Source organism: Astatotilapia calliptera, chromosome 20 (genome assembly GCF_964374335.1).
Source record: "Astatotilapia calliptera chromosome 20, fAstCal68.1, whole genome shotgun sequence".
Taxonomy (NCBI): domain Eukaryota; kingdom Metazoa; phylum Chordata; class Actinopteri; order Cichliformes; family Cichlidae; genus Astatotilapia; species Astatotilapia calliptera.
The window spans coordinates 9890002-9909483 of NC_137441.1; the positions used below are offsets into that span (position 1 = coordinate 9890002).

General features: G+C 40.1%; 2 protein-coding genes across 2 annotated transcripts in view; both read left to right on the forward strand.

Annotated features, from left to right (window-relative positions):
* The first annotated feature begins 937 nt into the window (after nt 1-937).
* nt5dc2 (5'-nucleotidase domain containing 2) lies at nt 938-10442 on the forward strand. The gene is made up of 14 exons (XM_080294694.1): nt 938-1414; nt 3328-3512; nt 3606-3680; nt 3784-3839; nt 3923-4016; nt 6540-6668; nt 7089-7149; nt 7243-7345; nt 7457-7558; nt 7654-7735; nt 7883-7969; nt 8906-9046; nt 9425-9489; nt 9838-10442. The coding sequence occupies exons 1-14, from the start codon at nt 1039-1041 to the stop codon at nt 10097-10099; spliced, it is 1818 nt and encodes a 605-aa protein (XP_080150820.1). The 5' UTR covers nt 938-1038; the 3' UTR covers nt 10100-10442.
* A 1994-nt stretch (nt 10443-12436) lies between these two features.
* The window catches only part of LOC145422829 (rap1 GTPase-activating protein 1-like), a 52717-nt gene continuing 45671 nt past the window's right edge, over nt 12437-19482 (forward strand). Inside the window, exon 1 of the mRNA XM_080294680.1 lies at nt 12437-12467. The gene's annotated coding sequence lies outside the window, so the exon portion shown is untranslated. The remainder of the gene's footprint in view (nt 12468-19482) is intronic.

Genomic DNA, 19482 nt, shown 5'->3' on the forward strand with positions numbered 1-19482 from the left:
TTCTTTTCCGGCTTAGCTCTGAACCATCTGCATCAGCTCTGCATCACTGTTTAACTCACGTTTGTGCCTTTTGGTCTACAGCACTCTTTACAGAAGCTACAGCAGGCCTCTGTATACTTGTCCAAGAGTGACTCATCATAGTCCAAGCACAAGAGGGGCCTCCCCCTCTTTTTTTTTTTCCTTTTTTGTGCTCCACTAAAAGTCTCTGTGAACTCTAGAACAGAACAGAAGGAAATATTCACACGTATCCATGTTTATCCTATTGCTTCAGTTGCAAGTTTCTTTAAAATGTAAGACTTTGGGAAAAATTAGTTATAATGCTCTGGTTTTGAAGAGAAAGTTTGCATTTTAAAAATCAAATATGCATTTTGTTTTTGCAGTTGACTGTCCGGGGGAAACTTCAAGAAAACATATAAATGCCGCATTTATCCAATACTATGTATTGCAATTTTTTTGTGTTTGTTTTACTAAAGTTTCTCACATTTTCTTCCCTCGAAGAGCATAAATGAGGCATTTGCACATGCAATTGACGCATATCCCCGCACACCACGAAACTAAAATACACCAAATACTCATAGAGCTGCACGCTTGTGCGGAAAAACGTTGTCCTGCAGGGTTTTTACTTAGTTGTTTTTTTGTAAAAATTTCCGCCAAGACAACAAAACCTCGTTTAGTTTAAAATGCACACTGTCCAAAAACAATACCCAGCTCTCAGGGCGGATGTGGCAGAACACCCATTTACCTCATATATGCAAAGCACAAACGAAAGAACAAGATGTGACTGCAACTTAAAGAAAACACACATAAGTCACGCTGACGACATGTTTTCTCATGTGAATTTGATCACAGATACAGAGAGTTCCGCGCTTCTGATTGGCTGCAGGAATCGGAGTACCTCCCCTTTAAATGGAGGGCCTCTCGCCCCGGGGCGTGGCCACAGTGAAAACGAGGGTATATGTTTATCTGTTTGCTAGCTTCAGCTTCCAGTGGCAAGCTGGCAGAGGTTTTTAGGAATGGTAATTATAACGCGTCGTAAAAATGTCTTTTAAAGCAGTGGGCACATTAACACGTACATTATGGGCAAGAGGAAACAAGACCCCTCCTCTGGCCAGATCCCCCAGAGTGAACAGACTTTGTACCACATGCAGGATCTCTGGAGGAAAAAAGCAGGGCCGCGACGGGACAAAAGAGGAAAGTTGCGGCTCAGATTCGGACAGACCAACTGGCAACGCTCCGTCACCCAGCGATCCACTTCACAGATGCACGGCTGGGGACAAGAAGCGAGCCAAGGAGCCGCTGGGTGCTCCTGGTGTCTGTGGTGTGAGGAGACGCTCTTTCACGTCCACCGCAGCTCCAATGGATCAGATCTCGTACCTGTGGACTCGCTACAATGACATGAAACGGCTGGTTCACGGTAAGCAGAGGGCCCCCCCAGCCCACCACCCCTCCTTTTATTTGTCCTAACTTGGGCCCCCCATATCGCGGTTATCCCGCACGTCACCGTGGCAGCCGCTATGGTTCTCTGTTGACGCCGAAGACATTTTGTTCTTTTAGGGATTTCGTTCATCCTCTTTCCAATTTAGCCACAGATGGCACATTAATGCCATGTGTAACACGCATGCAGGAGAAAGTTTTGCACAGCAACCTGTTTAAGATGCATTTGTGCTCACGCGTCAGTTCCTCTGTTTGGCAAGATTTGTTCTTGAAAACAACTCAAGCGGCTGTTGGTGAACGCTGCACGTACACTGTGCGTTTGTGTGTCCTTCTGAAACATGTGTTTGCGCTAAGCATCCCGCTATCCAGCCAAATGTGCACTCACCATTATTTAGGGTTAGGGCCGGTTAACCACAATTCTTAGCTTGATTGTATGTCATCGGATGCATTCTGTAAATGATCTATGTCCTATTTATATTAGCGGTTTTGGCATGCAGGAGGCACAAGTGGGCGTTTAAACAGGTCCCTGCAAATGAGGCATGGAAAAATACTTTATGGAAAAAAAAGAAAGAAACAGAGAAAACGAACTTGGGGATTTAGGGTCGGTACAAGTTGTTGTGATGTTATCAAATGCACTGACATGCACGTTAGCTCCATATTATTGCTTTTTGGTTTTTGTTTATTTAGTTCACGTGGGCCAGCCCTGCTTTGCATGTGCAGAACATAATAATAATAATCAGAATAACTGTCAGTCTGCAGCAAACCTGGAAGCTGTGCATTTGAAGGGAGAGTACATGAGCAAAATAAAGTATTAAAAGTAAAGGAACTCTTATGCAGCCTTGTTATAGCGATGTAAACAGCAATGTAATGCTGCGTGTGGGCACAGTTTGGTTTATTTAAAGTACTTTTCTATATTTCTCGAGTGTTTATTCTATAAATATGCGTCACGATTTAACTGCAAATGTTATCTTGATTTACAAAGTAAATATAGCTGCCAAATAATTGTAGTGTAATAACAAAACACAGCATCTCCCTCTGAAGTGTTCTGGAGTAGAAACATGAAGTAGTGTAAAATGAAAACACTCAAAAGTGTTTAAGACCAGGAGCCTTTTTATATACATGTGTGTGTATATATAAGTTTTTTCTAACATACTCTGTTTAAACCACATTTTTTGTTCTCCACATGGTGGGTTTTAATTAAAGCTGGTCACGCATTCTCAATTGGAAATGCAATTTGTCAGATGCAGTCTTTTGAAATGTGACTCGGCATAGAAAGAAAGGTATTTTGTCTGCTCCCAGCAGCAGCCCTCATTGAACTCTGTCACTACAGAGGGGCCATGCCCCACTTTTAGGTCATGTGTGACTCAGTCCTGTGCTCCTGCTGCAGCCAGCGCTGGAGTCCGTCTCTGCAACAAAATGTAAACTGTGTGTTTAATCTGTGCGCATGTGTTAGCTGTGTGACCGTACTCGAGATAGTGTGCAGATAATATGGGAATATTTTCAAAGGCGCAGTGAATGCTGTGCTGCCCGTTATGTTTTCCAGGTTAAGTTGGCAGAAGGTATAATTGTACAAAATGTGCTTTTGGGACGGCCTGAGCTCAGTCAAGTAAAGGGCTAGTCTTAGAAATGCACGTTGCACAACCTCGTGAGCTTGCCAGCTAAACTGGACCGAAAACAGCAGTTACTTCTTTCTCCTCTGCAGAAGCGCACAATCATCAAGTTTCATTACAGAAAGGGTCGTTTACACATTCCCTTTAAATTAAAACATGAGTCAGCTGTAATGAGCCGTCATATCGCGCTCTTAAATCTTGCTTATTCATTGTTGTTTGGTTAATTTGATCTGTGATTCTCAAATTTAAATGAGTCTTTCCCCGTTTGTCTTTCCTGCACCAGACCTGATCCCGCCGGGTGCGTGCAACCTCCTCAACTCCTCCACCATTTACGCGAACAACGAGGTCGACTTGGCTGAAGTGGACATCTATGGCTTCGATTATGACTACACTCTGGCGCAGTATTCCATTGCGCTCAACGCAATGATCTACAACAAAGCCAGAGAATTCCTAATTGAACACTTCAAGGTGTGCTTTGCATCAGTTGTGTCAAACGTGTTTGCTTTGAAACTGATTTTTAAACACAGGCTTATTTAACCTGCTGGTTGTCCTGTTTGACAGTACCCCGAGGGCATTCGCAAGTACGACTACCTTTCTAACTTTGCTGTTCGGGGCCTTCACTATGACATCCAGAAGGTAAAATCTTTTAAACTACACTTTAACCATTGCAGGAGCACAATTGTGCATTTTCTCTGTGCAGCTCATGAAGTGAAACTCAGTTATTTTTGCTCCTCTGTAGGGTCTTTTAATGAAGATAGACGCCTTCCATTACATTGAGCCGGGGACAGTGTACCGGTAAGAAATGAAAGATGGTTTAAGTGAATTGCGGGATAGTGTTATTAGACCCCAGTACATTCATTTGTGTTTGATGTTCCCAGGGGTCTGAGCCCAGTGCCAGATGAGGAGGTCCTTCAGCTCTTTGGTGGGACCTATCATGTCCCCCTGCAGCAGGACAGTGGCTTCTATGGAAAGGTAAAAATTTCTTCTTCTTCTTCTTTTTTTTTTTTTAATTTTAATTTGCAGAAGAAACCTAAAAAAATGTAAAATGAAGCCAAATCAGGACATGTTTGTTTTTTGTTTTTTTGGTGACTTTCTGTTCAAAGTTGATGCTTATTTTTGATCCTTATCATGTCAAACTAATCCGAAATAGCTAGGAGAATTTAAAAAGCACTCAAAACAACAGCTTGGGTTTCAGGAGATTAAGGAAGATATATTGATTTTAAAGTTAAAACACTCCAACTAGACACTCCCTATTAATCACATTAGTTCAGTAGTCCAATAACTTTAAATCAGAGTTTAGTGGAGAACTGTTTTACATTTACCACAGTTCTTGCACTTTGCCTCCAGATTTGTTTTTGTACATTTACTCTCTGTGGAACATGGGTTTGTTTTGGCACAGACGTGAAAGCCTAAGTACTGCCGGATCAGCAAAATATTACAGTTTTATTTGGACCTCCTCAAACAAGGAATTTGGGATTTAATCTGTTGCTGTACACAGATTTACCAAATGTTGGGGTTTTGTACGGCTTTAGCATTACATAAGAACCAAATGGTGAATTTTGTAATCTCATTTCTTCCTTTGTTGTCATGAATCGGTTGGAAGGCAATGTTCCAGTCCCAAAAGAGCTGATTATGAGAACTCTGTGTCTGCACTTTGTTTTGTTTTTTTAGTTCTGTACTCGTTAAGGCAGGGAAATTAGAAAGCTCTGCTGGGTCTGGGAGTCACCAAGCTTTAAACTGACATGTTTGCCCATTAGGAGCAATTTGGGCTCTGAATGTTTTGAATCAGACTCGAATCATTTTCGCCCGATTGAACCTTTTAAGTGGTCTCCTGCAGCAGGAACGGTGCCTCTTTCCATCTGTAACAATCCTGTCCAAAGTAGGTCTCTAATCTCATTTGGTGCAGCTGGACTCTCTTAAGGTACCAGCTTGTTACTAAGTTAGTTGGTCCTACACAGGACTTTTAAACCCATATTTGTTTCAATATAGAATGATATCCAGTGTTTAAACTGATAAAATGTACCATTTTAAGAAATAAAAATTGTCTCCTTTTGAATTTAATAGCAGCACCACATCTCAAAAAGCTGAAAAACTAGAGGAGGAACAGCTAGAGGAGTGTTTTGCAGTTAATTAGGTTAACTTTCAACAGGTCGGTAACAATTTCATCTACAGTGCATGACAACCAAAGATTCAAAGAATATGGATACGTCTTTGTGCATGAGGGACGAGGCTAAAAATCAATATTGGATGCCCATGATGTTCAGCCTCAGGCGGCACTGCATTAAAAACAGGCATGATTCTATAATTGGAAATCAGTGCATGGACTCGTGAACACTTCCAGAAATCATTGTCGGTTAACAAAGTTCACTGTACCATCCACAAATGCAGGTTAAAGCTTTGTCATGCAAAGAAAAGAAGCCATATGTGAACATGATCCAGAATCATTGCTGTCCTTTCCGGGCCAAACTGTTCTGGGGTCAGATGAATCAAAATTTTGAATTCTTGCATTATTCAGCAAGATGTATACTGCATCAATTTACCAGCATGGCTTTGTAGTAGAAGACTCTGGGAGCTGAACTGGCCTACCTGCAGTCCAGACTTTTTACCATCTGAAAACATTTGACTTACCATCATAAGAAAAATAAAACACCACAGACCCAGGACTTTATATCAGATATTTATATTTATATCTATATCAGACAAGAATGAAACAGCAAAAATCCAGCAACTGGTCTTGTCAGTTCCCAGATGTTACGCAGAAGTAAACACAGCCCTGTCTTGACATTTTTGAGACGTTTGGTGTCATCAAATTCAAAATGAACTAAATCTTTTGCTTTCTTTTAATGGCAATTTTTGGCTATGTTTTCTGCGTTCTCCTGTGAATGAAATGTGCGTTTATGAGATTTATAGATTGACTGAAATGAGTAGATGTTTGTCGCTTAGGGACAGTGTCAAAAATGTGGGACAACCAGTAACATGGGCTGTACTCATTTGTTATGTTAATCGTACAATAGCTTAGGACAGACATCATAATGAGGAAGAACTCTGCAATGAAGTGAAACAGAGCATTAAACAGTGCAAATTGTCCTGTACAGACATTGTGTTCTTCTTATGCATACTTTTTTTTTGTGTGTGTGTCTTCCTCTTTTTGAGAGACTCTGCTGTTCTTCCCTTTCCTGTGTAAGCCAGCCTCTCAACAATCAGTATTCTCTCTGCATTGTCATTGCTGGTGGGCTTCTTGCTGCTGGCTGTGTGACTCTGTTGCATTGCCAAACTCTTGCGCAAATGGACACAAACACAGGACGATAAATTTAGCATCATTGGGTAGTGCTCGTATTGAAAACTGCTCTTAATTTAGTTTTTAAGTTGTTCAAAACACAGTAAAAGGCACATGAAATGTTTGTTAGCTTTGTTTTAAACAAAATAAAGTTAAAATGTCATCTTGTGAGAATCAAACATTAACTTGCATTTTTTTTTTTTTTTTCCCCCCCACAGGGACCAAAGGTGAAGCAGTTCATGGATATCTTCTCCATTCCTGAGATGACTCTCTTGGCTGTAGCAAATGACTTCTTCATCACAAACGACATCGAGTATGATCCCGTTCACCTCTTCAAAGACGTCTCTGTGAGTTATGATATGTTTTAATGTCCGTTTCAAAGTCTGGCCTCACTCTGTAGCTCATACCAAGGGAGCATAGGGAGATTGGATTTTTGACTATATCTGTGTTGCGTGCTTCATCGGCTGCACGCTCAGGAATTTGCTGAGCTCCGGAAACGTTTGCAATGGACTCTCTCTGGTAGAGCGAAGAACAATAACAGCTTTTCCTCTTGGTTCTGGGGTGGAAGGTTTTCAATTATACAGCACGCCCACTACTTCATCATAATTTCTCCTCTGAAAATAAGCAAACTGACAGGTCATTAATCATTTCCAAATAATTGGGGTCTTTCTTCCCAAGTGACTGTAATTCAAACTTATCTCATAGTAGGGATCAAAGAAATGTTCTGAACATATTGTGAAAAACATTCATTGGCGTTTAATCCACAGGAAGCAGTCGGCATGGTTCACCTCAAAGGATACATGTACAAATGGATTATGGAAGATCTCGGTAAGACTTCCTTTCACGTCTTTCGGTTTTGTCTGCGCCCTGCTACAAAAACACCAGCAGTTCAATTAATTTTTGTTTTTCTTCGCTTTACAGATAAATTCATTCTCAGAGGGGATGAGACGGATGCTGTTTTGCATCGATTGGCCAGCAACGGAAAGAAACTTTTCCTCATAACCAACAGTCCCTTCAGCTTTGTGTAAGTGTGAGCGACTTGATGGAGTCCACGTCTGCAGTAGTGCACTCTGTCCTAATGCAAAGATAAACACCTCGGAGCTCTGTTACATTTATGCTTCTTGTCTGTGTGCAGCGATAGAGGAATGACGCACATGGTGGGGAAAAACTGGAGAGACTTTTTTGATGTGGTCATCGTGCAGGCAGACAAACCTCACTTCTTCACCGACTGTATCAAGTGAGTAACATGTGCGCCGGCATCCTTCTCATGAGATGAGGCGCAGTCATTTCAGTGCTCCTGTTTAACAATCTCCAAAACTGTTGCTCTTACAGACCTTTCAGGCGCTTGGATGGTAACGGTGACCTTCGGTGGGAAAAAATCAAGAGTTTGGACAAAGGACAGATTTACAAACAGGTCTGTAATGAAAAAAATGTTCATTGGCCTTTGTGGCATTTGATTTATTTAACTGCTGTGGTTTTTACACATTGAAAAGTCTGCATGTTTTTACTTGTTGTGTTCTGAGTGTCTAATGAGTGTATGTGGTTGATTTTATTGTTTCAGGGAAACCTATTTGACTTCCTCAGACTGACAGGGTGGCGAGGATCAAAAGTTCTGTACTTTGGAGATCATCTTTATAGCGACTTGGCTGTGAGTATCCGAGCACGGTGATCTCATCATGATGAATTGCCGAGTCAGTGTTCTGCATGGTGACTAACCTTTTGTGGTATAGGGATCAGCAGGAATTTTCCTGTGTGGCTTCATTTGACGTCCTTGGTGTGCGATTTAGCAAAGTGAGATTTTTTTTTTTTTTTTTTTTTTTTTTTAGCTTTGATGGTTCACATCATTTGAAAGATACACAAGTACAGAGTATGTGCAGAGATGCGCACGGTGCCAGATGCCATCTGTCTCCACGTATTGCACGACTCTGAAAGTCCTGAGAGCATTTGGGTGGGGTCAGAGCAGACTGTGCAGTGAAAATCTGAAACACTAGATGGCAGTATGAGCGCCACAATTTTTCGTCAGAAATTGAGGACTGTTTTGTGTTACTGTGCAAAGTAAAGGCACACTGTATAAACATATTAACAGTGAATATGTCTGTAATCATGTATCTAATAAATAAGAGAGTAAAACATGGCAACATTTGTTGGATCTTCCAAACAGAAGACAGTCAAAGTGATTAAAAGAGAGTTATTGTGCTCATTTCCAGCTCCACACATTTATTCTGCCTGTTCATAGTTTACAACAATGCTTATTTATAATATTTATAATATTTATAATATCTGGGGCTCTTGTTCCCTTTTCCATTTAAAATGAGCAATTTTAGCTTCTTTCTTTTGGCCAGTTGTCTTTTTGATAGGCAGCCTCTCACAAACAGCAGGTTTTACCAGTGGGTGGGTGGCGCTGCCATGCTCAGGGCACTTTAAAACGCTGTTGTTGTTTCAGTTATAAAGTCCTTTAATTATGTTGGTGTTGGCTCACAGTTGTTGAGCATCCCGCTAAATATCAAATGTTTTTCTAAGGGGAAGAAAAAAAAAGAATAAATTGCTGCATATTTTCTCAATACGCTTTTGTCTTTTGTTGCAGGACCTCATGTTGAGACATGGCTGGCGCACAGCAGCCATCGTACCTGAACTGGAGCAGGAAACCAAAGTGGTGAGCACAGACCGGTATGGAATGAACCTCACCTGGATGCAGGCTTTAACTGGCTTGATGGAGCGCCTGCAGGTGAGAGTTAATCCTTGAGCTGTTGGGACATTATATTCTGCTTGCACTCACGCATGGCAAACACTCACATACCTGAAATGATAACACATGATAACATGTTGACAGAACACAATGTTAAAAGAAAAAAAACCAAACTGTTCAGATTCCAGCGTGAGAGTCCACGTGCTTACAATCCTGTTAACGTGTTATTGGATTCTTTGTATGAGCTTAAACGAGACAAAAAAACTGCAGTTAAGACAACTTTTGAACTTTAGTTGTTGTTTGTCCCTACTGTTGAACTCAGACTCAACTTATCTAAGGGACAAAATTTATTGTTTCTTCTCCATATTTATGTTTTTGAAGAGCTAAATTTATTCATATTGTTCTTTAATGTCCTAGACACACAGAGATCCCGTGTCTAAACAAGTTTTTCTGGAATGGCAGAAGGAAAGAGAGGAACTCAGGTGAGTCTTATCATCTTAATCACGGTCTTAATCTTTAAAAGCACCTCCCAGTGTTCCCAGTGATGTTGTTTAACAAGTCTGCACAGTACAAACACTGGCTCAAATGGAAAATTTCAGTTTTTGCTGTACTATATATCTCAGTTAAAGCATCCAAGTATATTAGTTCTACCTACCTTAAATGTGAACAGATATGATAATAACATTTGATATGACAGCGCTTGAGCTAGAGTTACTTTTTTGAGGAGTTTTCACTTCTCCTTGCTTCTACCACTTCTTGTTATTTCACAACTTTGACATATTCATACATGTACATGTCATAACTTTTATCACACTTTTTTTACATGCTAGGGTGATGACGAAGAACCTGTTCAACCCTCAGTTTGGCAGCATCTTCAGAACGTGTCACAACCCCACCTACTTCTCCAGACGCCTGTGTCGCTTCTCAGACCTCTACATGACGTCACTGAGCTGTCTTTTGAATTATGACCTCTCGTACACTTTCTACCCCCGCCGCACCCCTCTGCAGCATGAAGCTCCTCTGTGGATGGACCAGCTGTGCACAGGCTGCATGAAAACCCCTTTCCTAGAGGAGATGTCTCACATCCGATGAGAGCCAGAATCTCATAAGTGACTGATAAGATTTTATGTTTTTTAAAGCCTGGCAAACACTTGATAGCCTGAGGATGTCTTACCTAGCAGGGTTTCCTTTTAATCTAAGGAGAGGCTGCACAGCTCACTCCGAAGGGCACAGTTCTTTTGTTCAAAATAGTGAGCACTTTCCCCGTAAATCCCCTGGAGGGTGCCGTGTATGTAGCTCATGTCCAGAGAGCATTTAAATACCTTGCGTTAAAAGATCAACAGACACTGTGGTTTCTTCCTGTAGCTAACTGTGGAAGTCTTTCAATACAATGCTACGCCGCACAATTTAAACAAATAAAGAACTACAAGTTTTATTGATGGTGTTATTTTATTAAGCTCTTTGTATTCTCTACCAGTGGGTTTCGAGCTTTGTTTCGGACACAAAGGGGCAAATCAGAAGTTCAAAGCACTCCTGTATTTATCTCTACACAAAGCACTCTGTCATGTGACTTGTTCTTCACTCTTTTGTCATACAAAACACTTTTGACAGCACATTTACCATGTGTGGACTTAAAAGCTCCTTGTTGCATTCACTTTGTCAGATACTTTCCTATAATCCAACAAATGCTCCTGCTGTGTCCGATGCAGGTTCAGCACTCTTTACTGTTTTATTAAGGTTGGGTTGCCCGGTGGTGGTTGGCTCTATATGAAAGTAACAGTTCTTTCTCTATTAAGCTCGTCATTGCGCCTTTGATGTATCATGCTCGCATAAATTCCACTCTATTGCAACTGCATGAATTTACTTTTTTTAATAGGTAGACATGGAAAATGAACTACTGATTTTGAACTTTTTGTGCAATTTGTATATTGTAATAATAATGCATAGCTATTAAAAAGAGATGACTCGCTGAAGTTCAAACCAAGCATCAGAAGAAGGAAGAAAAACGATTTAAGTGACTGTTGAATGATTGTTGGTGCCAGAAAAGAAAAGTTTGATTATTTTAGAAACTGTTACTAGGAATTTCCCACACAACCATGTCCAGGGTTTGCAGAGAACGATAGAGGAAAATATCCAGTGAGCGGCAGGTCTCTGACAGAGGAAGGCTTTTTGATGTCAGACGTCAGAGAAGAAATCCTAAACTGCGTCGAACGAAAGGTAACAGTAACTCAGATAACAACTTACTCCACTCAAAGTATGCAGAGAAGCATTTCTGAACACTTAAAGTATCCAGCCTTGAAGAAAATAGGCTATAGCTGCTCACCAAAATTGGACAATAGAAGAAATAGAATATTTAGATGCTAGGATCAGAATTTGGTATAAAAAAAAACACAAACATGAAACTTGGCTCAATCCTCCCTTGTAAAAGTTCAAGCTGGTGCTAGTGGTGTGGGGGATTATTATTTTTATTTTTTTGCACATTTTTTGGGCCCTGAGTGTCATTTGAATTACACAGCCTACCTGAGTGCAGCTGCTGAGCATGTCCACCCCTTTATGAATGAAAAAACATTGAAGTTGGTTGTGCTGGCACGGAAAACATTCAATGTAGTGTGCCCATTTAAACACAGAAGGCAGTTCCAAAGATTATAATTTGGTAGATTTAACAAATAGATGGATTCTTTCTATTGATTCAAACAAGAATGAAACAGAAAATGACAACTAAGAAGTGCTATCACTGCTACTGAAGTGATTCAGTAAATGAGGAACATTTATGCCACAAATGCATTCAGTTTTTTTTAATTAACAGTACGGTGATCCAGTGTAACACAACCATGCATTCAAGTGAGAAACTATCTCTTTACATTGCACGGTAATCACTTAAAAGGTTCAGCAGTCTCCTTAACTTACAGGCCCTTTCTTCTCAGCCTTGTGGTAACGAGGTAAGAGGTCTACCAGGCGAAAGAGGTGGAGTTATATAGACTTCGGGGTGTGTCCTACAGACCGACAAGGAGCAGGATACATGCTGTATGCTGGTGTCATGAAGGTGGAAAGGGTTTAGATGTGATTTTAACGATGACAAAGTGTGCCCATTCTTTGATGGCTGTTTCCAGCAGGACAAACACACTATGCCACAAAACTCAATCAACTAAAATCGGGTTAAGTTGTTCGATGTGCTCAAATGACCGGATCTCAATCCAACAAAGGACACTTGGCATGTGGTGAAACTCTGGAAGAGATTCAGTGTGCACCAAAATTTCTGAGGAGTGAATTAAGGCAGTACCTACAAGGTGTACTTGTAGGTAAAGTGTGCCGTGAGTGTATTTTCTCCTACAAATTTTCTTGCACCAAATAGCCCATTGGTCGTTTGGTTGCTAGGCAGCGCACCATCCATTCATCTTCAGTGTAGTCCGCATCACACATTCATTCACTTCCAGCCGTCTGCCAGAAGACAACAGCAAAGGTACTGTGCTCTGATATGCTACTCCCCACGTTTCTGTCGTTAGCGTGTGGCCGAGGTGCAGGACACTTATAGCCGATATCAAACAGCCGGGCTAGTATAGCATATAGTCAGGGCTAGTATAGCGGTCCTTGTTCAAGTTTTGTCACGCTGTCCCGTCCTGGAATCAGCTGTGTAACTGCCGACACTTAGCGTGGATCTGCATTGTACGTTTGTGTGAGTAATACATGTTCTGTATTTACAGCATAAAACTAATTTTAAGAGACTCAAAACACTGTGTGCAACACGAATAAGTAAAATGTAAAATTGTAATAACAAAATGTGGAATACACAAGCAAGGGTTCAGCGTTTATGTGATCATCCGTCCTAGCAGGAGTCAGGCTTTGATTTTGTTAGTATGAGAGAATTTTATGTGTTATTATCACTTTCTTCTGGGTTGTTGCTGCTGTATCTTCAGTTACGATGCATTTTTAAGCACCTTTTCTGTTCTTTTCTGTTTATAGATCTTTGAGGCATTTGATGGAAAATGACATTTTCTCTTGATCCATTTAACTTCTTTTTTCCTGTCGGAGAAGTCCTGAGTGTGTATTGTCTGACCCTCCAGCATGAGTAATGGACTACATCTTCTTGCACATCACCACCTCATTTGGCTGACTGCTTGTTGGAGGCTGCATATTAAATTCAGTGTTCAGTCTCTTTGGGTGTTTTGTGTGTGTGGATTGAACACACTTTTTGCTGTGTGTGTTGGCGCTTGGCATATTTGTGAATCGTGAGTGCTAGACTACAAGGCATGATGGTTTACTCCTTTGTGTACCCTTTTTGGAAGACTGCAATAGTGTCACTTTCGCTTCACGAAGCACCGCATGTGACCTACTTTAGAGTGTGTAAAATTAAACTAAGAATAAGTGACAATTCATAGCTTTAAGGGATGGATTGATAATGGCTTTGATCTCTAAACTTTGTGGACTGCATGGAAGACCAGTAAAGACTGGAACCACCTGGTTTACTGACAGAAACACATAAATACATCATAAAGACAAGTGACATGCTGCAGCTATAAATGCTGCATTGCACTGAATACCTCATGTGATCTGTGTTTCTGCGGGGCTGACTGGTGTTTTAGTCTATTTCATGGCTCTGTGCCTTCAGTGAATAATTCTGCATCTGAGCAGAGGAATTTTCTCTGTATTTTTGTTGGCGCTCACCTCTTCTACTTGGGATGTGTTTGGAGTGATGCAATATAGTTTCAATGGGAGTAATCCATTTTGGAGAATTATCGCATGCTAATAAATAGATGTGGTTTAACAGGTAGAAAAGCCTCTGTATAACAATATTTAAAATTAAATGGGTGCACAGATTTCAGATCAGATCAGCTTCACCTGCTCTGTCCTTGCATCCCTTCATCCTTCAGTGCCTCCATCACGCATTTTTCTAGCTACACCAGTCATTCCATTTGCAGCACCATCTTTTCATCCTTTTTTCTTTTATCTTTCTATGCAACATCTTCTCACCTGCAACTCTTTCCATTCACTTCCATGTTCACACCTACCTTGCATTGAATCTTTTTCTTTGCTCTCAGCTGAGTGCCTCTCTGTCTGTCACTACAGTGGCCATGGGAAGCTGTGCACTCAAGTAGTGTGCTCTGGCAGCCAGTCCCACCATGCAGCAGCCTTTTCTATTATTAAATGTAACAGGACCTTTACTTTCACAGCTTAAGATCTCACTGTAGAAAGATTTCCCAGCACAGATGATGTTCCAGCAAGTAAATCAACAGAAAAAGAAACCCTGAAGCCCCACAGAGAAAACAGACTTACTTGCTTTCCTGTATTTTCATTCTCATTCAGCACATGCATAATAAAACCGCAATATATTTGTTAATTCACGAGGTCTGCACGATATAAAAGAATGGAACTACATTTAGATTTACTGGTTTCTCTTTCAAAAGAAAAAGAAAAAAAAGAAAATGGGATGATGAGCAAAGGGAGGAGACCTCAAGGTAACAACCTAATTGGGCCTGGCAGCGTCCCGGGGTGGGGAAGTTTGAAATCACTGTTGTGTAATCTTTAATCAAATCTTGCATTGCAAGCAGAGAGTCTGTGAGGTTAAATCACAGTTGGAACAAATTGTTTTGTAGCTATTTTGTCTTAAGTGGAACATTTAATTAATATCTTTTCCCCCCCATTTTCTTATCACTGATAATGCATTTTTTAATAACTGCATGTACCACTGTGACATCTTTAGTTATAATCAAAGAAATTGGGGGGACACAAGTCATTCTGGGTCTCTTCTTGTGTCACTATTGCAAAAAATGTTTTTGACAAAGTGTACATTTTATTTCATTTTAGTGAAAATGAAGGGACATCACTTACGCTTTCTCCATCTATGGAACATTGCCAAAAATAAAAACAACTTCCATTTCAGTGACATAAAACAGATTATATTCATGCTTATCTATTCTCACCTTGACTGCTGTGTTTTGTAAAGCGTTATCTCAGCTTTACTGATCATAAAAGGCTACAGCGAGGCTGTAAAGCATGAGAACGTGTCTCTTTTTATGCCTCTTTATTACGTATCTGTTTTGTAAGTGACTGTTTTGAAAGTTTAATTGAAACTGTACTTGTCGGTCTATAATTATCTGTCTGATCCATTACTGTGTCAACAGAGCTCTTTTTATCTGTCCCTATATTCAGACTTGCTAAATGTCTGACTCATAGTAACCTTATAAACTTAAAGTCATTGGCTTTTTTCTTCTTTATTGTTCCTTCAGTCAGTTTCCACACAGGTTTTGCTAGATTATATGTGTATTATTTATATGCTGGTTCATGTGAGGCCACTGGCTGCTCCTGAGACATTCTTTCATCATACATGTAAGAAGCCCCGTTGGCACCGTGTCAGACATATACACATGCAGCTCTGTGAAGTTGCTCTCTGTGACAGCACATTTTTTCTCTCTCCTGTGCTCTTGCCCTTTTAATGTTTGATGTCCAGTATATTATCGAACCCTTTTGTAAATCACAGCCCCGCCCGTGATGTATGAAATACAAGCCTTTTGTCGTTAACATTTCTGAGGGGATGAGAAGATGCATTAGAGGGCGTGCTGTTTCATTCTGAGAACATGGGGGAGGGATAGTTAATGTGATGAAAAAGCAGAAAAGGCATTCTGAATGTTGGGTTTTTTTTTTTTCATAGATTTTCCACCTTTCTTCATTAAAAGTCACTGTGTTGTGCTTTGAAATCAGATATCCTAATTATAAACCTGTCCTAGTGCTGTTGCAACCACAACCAAAGAATATTTAAATCTTCATGCTGATGCATAAAAGCCTTTCTTTTTTTTTTAAAGAGACTGGATGGATAATTTCCCTGCCTTCTGAATTATTCATCTGCAGACTGTATTTATGTGCATTCTCCACTCAGAGGAAGATGTCAGTTGGACCAGTGCAAACAGCTTATTAGACTGAAAGTATAGTCTCTCTTTGAAGGGATTTAAATGAGTCACTGTTGCCCTGCATCTATATTTATTCTTGATTTTCATCACAAGTTGCCTTTGCACTGTTTCTAATTCAGCAGTTTCATTACCTGCCAAAGTGCATGGCCATAATCACAGAGTTTTACTTGAATTAGTTTACTCTGTGCTGTTCTGAACAGTCACACTCTTTGAAGTCAGCCTCATTAACATTCAGAGGAGCGTCCGTCATCACTTTGAGTCTGTGGCTCAGTGGCTTAGGCCTTCTTTTCTTTTTAAAGTCTTTTGGGAAAATCCTTATTGTCCTTCCCCTGCGTGATGAAGGTGACTAGAGAAATAGTAATCTTGTAAAGAACGAGTTCTGACAGGTTATTTTCAAAGTGCCTAACCTCGCTACTGCACAGATCCAGTCCAACAACAAGAAGCTAAACCTTTAAATAAAGGTCTTTAATCATGTGCCATATGTCATCTGTAAAGTCATTGAGATAAAATGAATTACTGCAGAATTTTATAGAATTGATGCATTTTAAATGGTGCAGAATGCAGTAAAAAGCAGGCACACTGTATTCCAGTATTGCTGCAGTGCAGGGTACATATGATATCTATTGATTCATCCTGCTAGCTCTGATTAGCTTCAGTAAATAATGTAACTGCATTTACTGTGGATGATGAAACCGTGTAACCCGATTATCTTTGTGCTGGAATTTAACATGTGCGACTAACAGTAAGTCTTTTATCGGGTACAAAACAGTTAAATGCTAACAACTCTACCATCACAAGGGCTTCGATATTATAAGTTAAGGCATTCAATTCTATAATTTATTCTGTATCTCACTCATTATCTGTAACAAACTGGTATCCTTCTTTAGAAATTATGAATGTTGATATGTCTGCATGAAACGGTAATTCTCACTGAAGCATGAAGCCAGCATAAATAATGATGTACTGTTCCTCGCTTTGATCGTGTAATATTGTTTCTGCACCAGCGAGCTGCTATGAAGACTCCACACACCAGATTGTATCTGGGGAGCACATTTCCTGACTCATCAACACATCTGCCCTCTGTGACACCACAGTGTAAGGTTTTCTAGGTGACACATGCAGAAGTTCACCTCTATTTTTGGAGACACCTGCTGTTTCACTGCAGAAGCTCTGACCCTCCACCCAGTTCCTTTAGGCTTTTATTGAGCTCTTAACAAAAATAGACGCTAAACCCGAGGATCTGATTTGGTTTGATTTTGACTATCTGGTGTATTAGAGAACAGATGAAAATTTTCAAGTGGGTCAACTACCTAGATTCAAATTATTTGAAGTATTCTTTGGAAGGGCCTTAAATAGACTTAAAAATAATTATTATTTTAAAAAAATCTCCAAGGCAATCTCTTTTTAAATAACAATTAAGATGTCTTTATTCACATTTAACCCAAAAAACTCTGATGGATCTTTGTATGCAAGTCCTTAATCAGGGAAATTTCTCTCAAGACCCATTAGTGCAGTTACTTGAAGTGTCTTTTTTACAGATTGCACACGATTTTGCAGTCTTCCCCTTATCGCTAAGAATGCCTCAAATTTGTTTGACCTAAAAATTGCAACAAAATCATGCAGAGAAGGAGAAAGGTTCAATGATTAAAATAGGTAGGTTTGATGACATTAATGCACGCTACGTGCCAGCTATCACAACAGCTTAAAGTCTGTGACAGAATTTTAACCCATGCAGACCCAAGGAGAACATGCAACCTCCACACAGAAAGGCTGCAGCCAAATGGTGGCATCAAACCCTTTATTTTGCTTTTTTTCATAGAAAAGTTTATGAATAAAACTTCCATTTATCAAAAATGTTTTATGAGAAAATTACTTAGTAATAACTGATTAAAATCAGACATTTTCTGTTAAAATAAATTCAAATTTGTCTTTTTGGATGAAAACTTTTGATTTGAATATGTATTCCAATAAATACTTGATTTATTGTGCGTCATATCTCATATTAATGTGAACCTTTCTGGTTTCCAGCAGAGGGCACTGTGACTTTGCTTTCTCTTAAGCACCACTTAGAAATGAATATATGCTCATGTAGACACTTGAAGTCACCCCAGTGTAGAGGTACTCTGTGTCTTATCCAACTTTTTTATTGAGCCTTTCATTGCCACCTTATCAGAATACAAACAGCTAATATTACACTGGTCAATTTCGCAATAGTTTCCGGTGGAAATGTGAGGCATCAAATTTACTCCCAGCGTGAGAGAAACAGGATTAAAAATTACCCTTTAGCTTTTTGACATTTATCTACCGACTGTGGGATTTAAAGCCGACTGGAGCTGGGCCGAGTCTATCTCTGCTGTGGCGAGTCATGTATTGATCACCTGGCATGAAGGCAAAGTCCTTCTCAGTCGCAAGGAACCATCCATCACAGAGCTGCCCCAGACACAGTGGAGAGATAGCACGGCCCTGAATATGTACCAATTTAAGTGAAATAAATCTTTCTCGGCAAAAATAATAATAAAAAAAAAGATCAATGAGCAACATGTCCCTGGGGCTGTTGTGCTCTTCCTCTATAAGATTATAATTGTCTAAAGAAGACACATTGCCATGATTTATTGATCTCATGATATTAGCTATTGGTAATCCCTTTTAAAATTTGAGATAATACCATTTCGTGGGATAAAGTCGCATAATGACTCCTGTTACCAAAGATAATGGTCAGTCTCCTGCTAATGAAATTAATAGAAGTGGAACCAGACCAAAGAGCTGCACATAAAGGGTGGAACATATGGGGCCCATTCACTTTAAGCACACTACAACAGCACCTCTTTTCTTTAGCCCCTTCCACCATAATATCCTGGCCCCCAAACAGCAAGGCTATGAAAGGCCACAGTGTGCGCGTGAGGCTGTTTGCAGCCGCTCCCAGAGGCCCGAGGGGCACGTGACCTCAGTGGGAGGAGGATGGGTCAGTGGGCTCGCTCTATTCCTTCCAGTCAGACGGTCTGCAATCATTACTGTAACTTCTTGTTATTTTTGAATGCGTGCTAGAGGAGGCCAAGTATGTCCAGATATTGAACACAGGATGTGAAACTGATCTTTAGAAAGTGAAGAAGAAGTGAGATGGAGAGCTGAATTAAAAGTGAAACATAATATTAAATACTACTTAAAGTTTCTTGAAATTATGACAAAGTGAATTGCAGTCATAAACCTTCTTCTGTCTTCTGGCCAGTGCGACTTGAGAGCCGTGCACTCTTAGACTCATTAAGTGAAGCAAATAAACTGTAGTAAAAATGAAACACTCAGATATAAAGCACCTCTTATTCTTCAAAGAAATTTCAATTCAATTCAATTTTATTTATATAGCGCCAAATCACAACAAAAGTCGCCTCAAGGCGCAAAAGCTGCCCTTTAAATATTCACTTCCTTCAAATATTTGTATGGTACCCCATTTCCTCCTCAAACTCACCCTCTCCAGAGATCCACGTATATGTGTGCTCTTTGTAAAGCCAAGTAACGGAAAAATATTTACAATGTATACAGCCGCCATAGGCAGTTTGTTCATCCCAGTGAAGTATA

Bases quoted from the DNA above. Each gene is read 5' to 3' on its own strand.
- nt5dc2 (XM_080294694.1), top strand. From the start codon at position 1,039: ATGTCTTTTAAAGCAGTGGGCACATTAACACGTACATTATGGGCAAGA. The intron at 1,415-3,327 runs GTAAGCAGAGGG...TTCCTGCACCAG, and splicing joins CATGAAACGGCTGGTTCACG to ACCTGATCCCGCCGGGTGCG. The intron at 7,346-7,456 runs GTAAGTGTGAGC...GTCTGTGTGCAG, and splicing joins AACAGTCCCTTCAGCTTTGT to CGATAGAGGAATGACGCACA.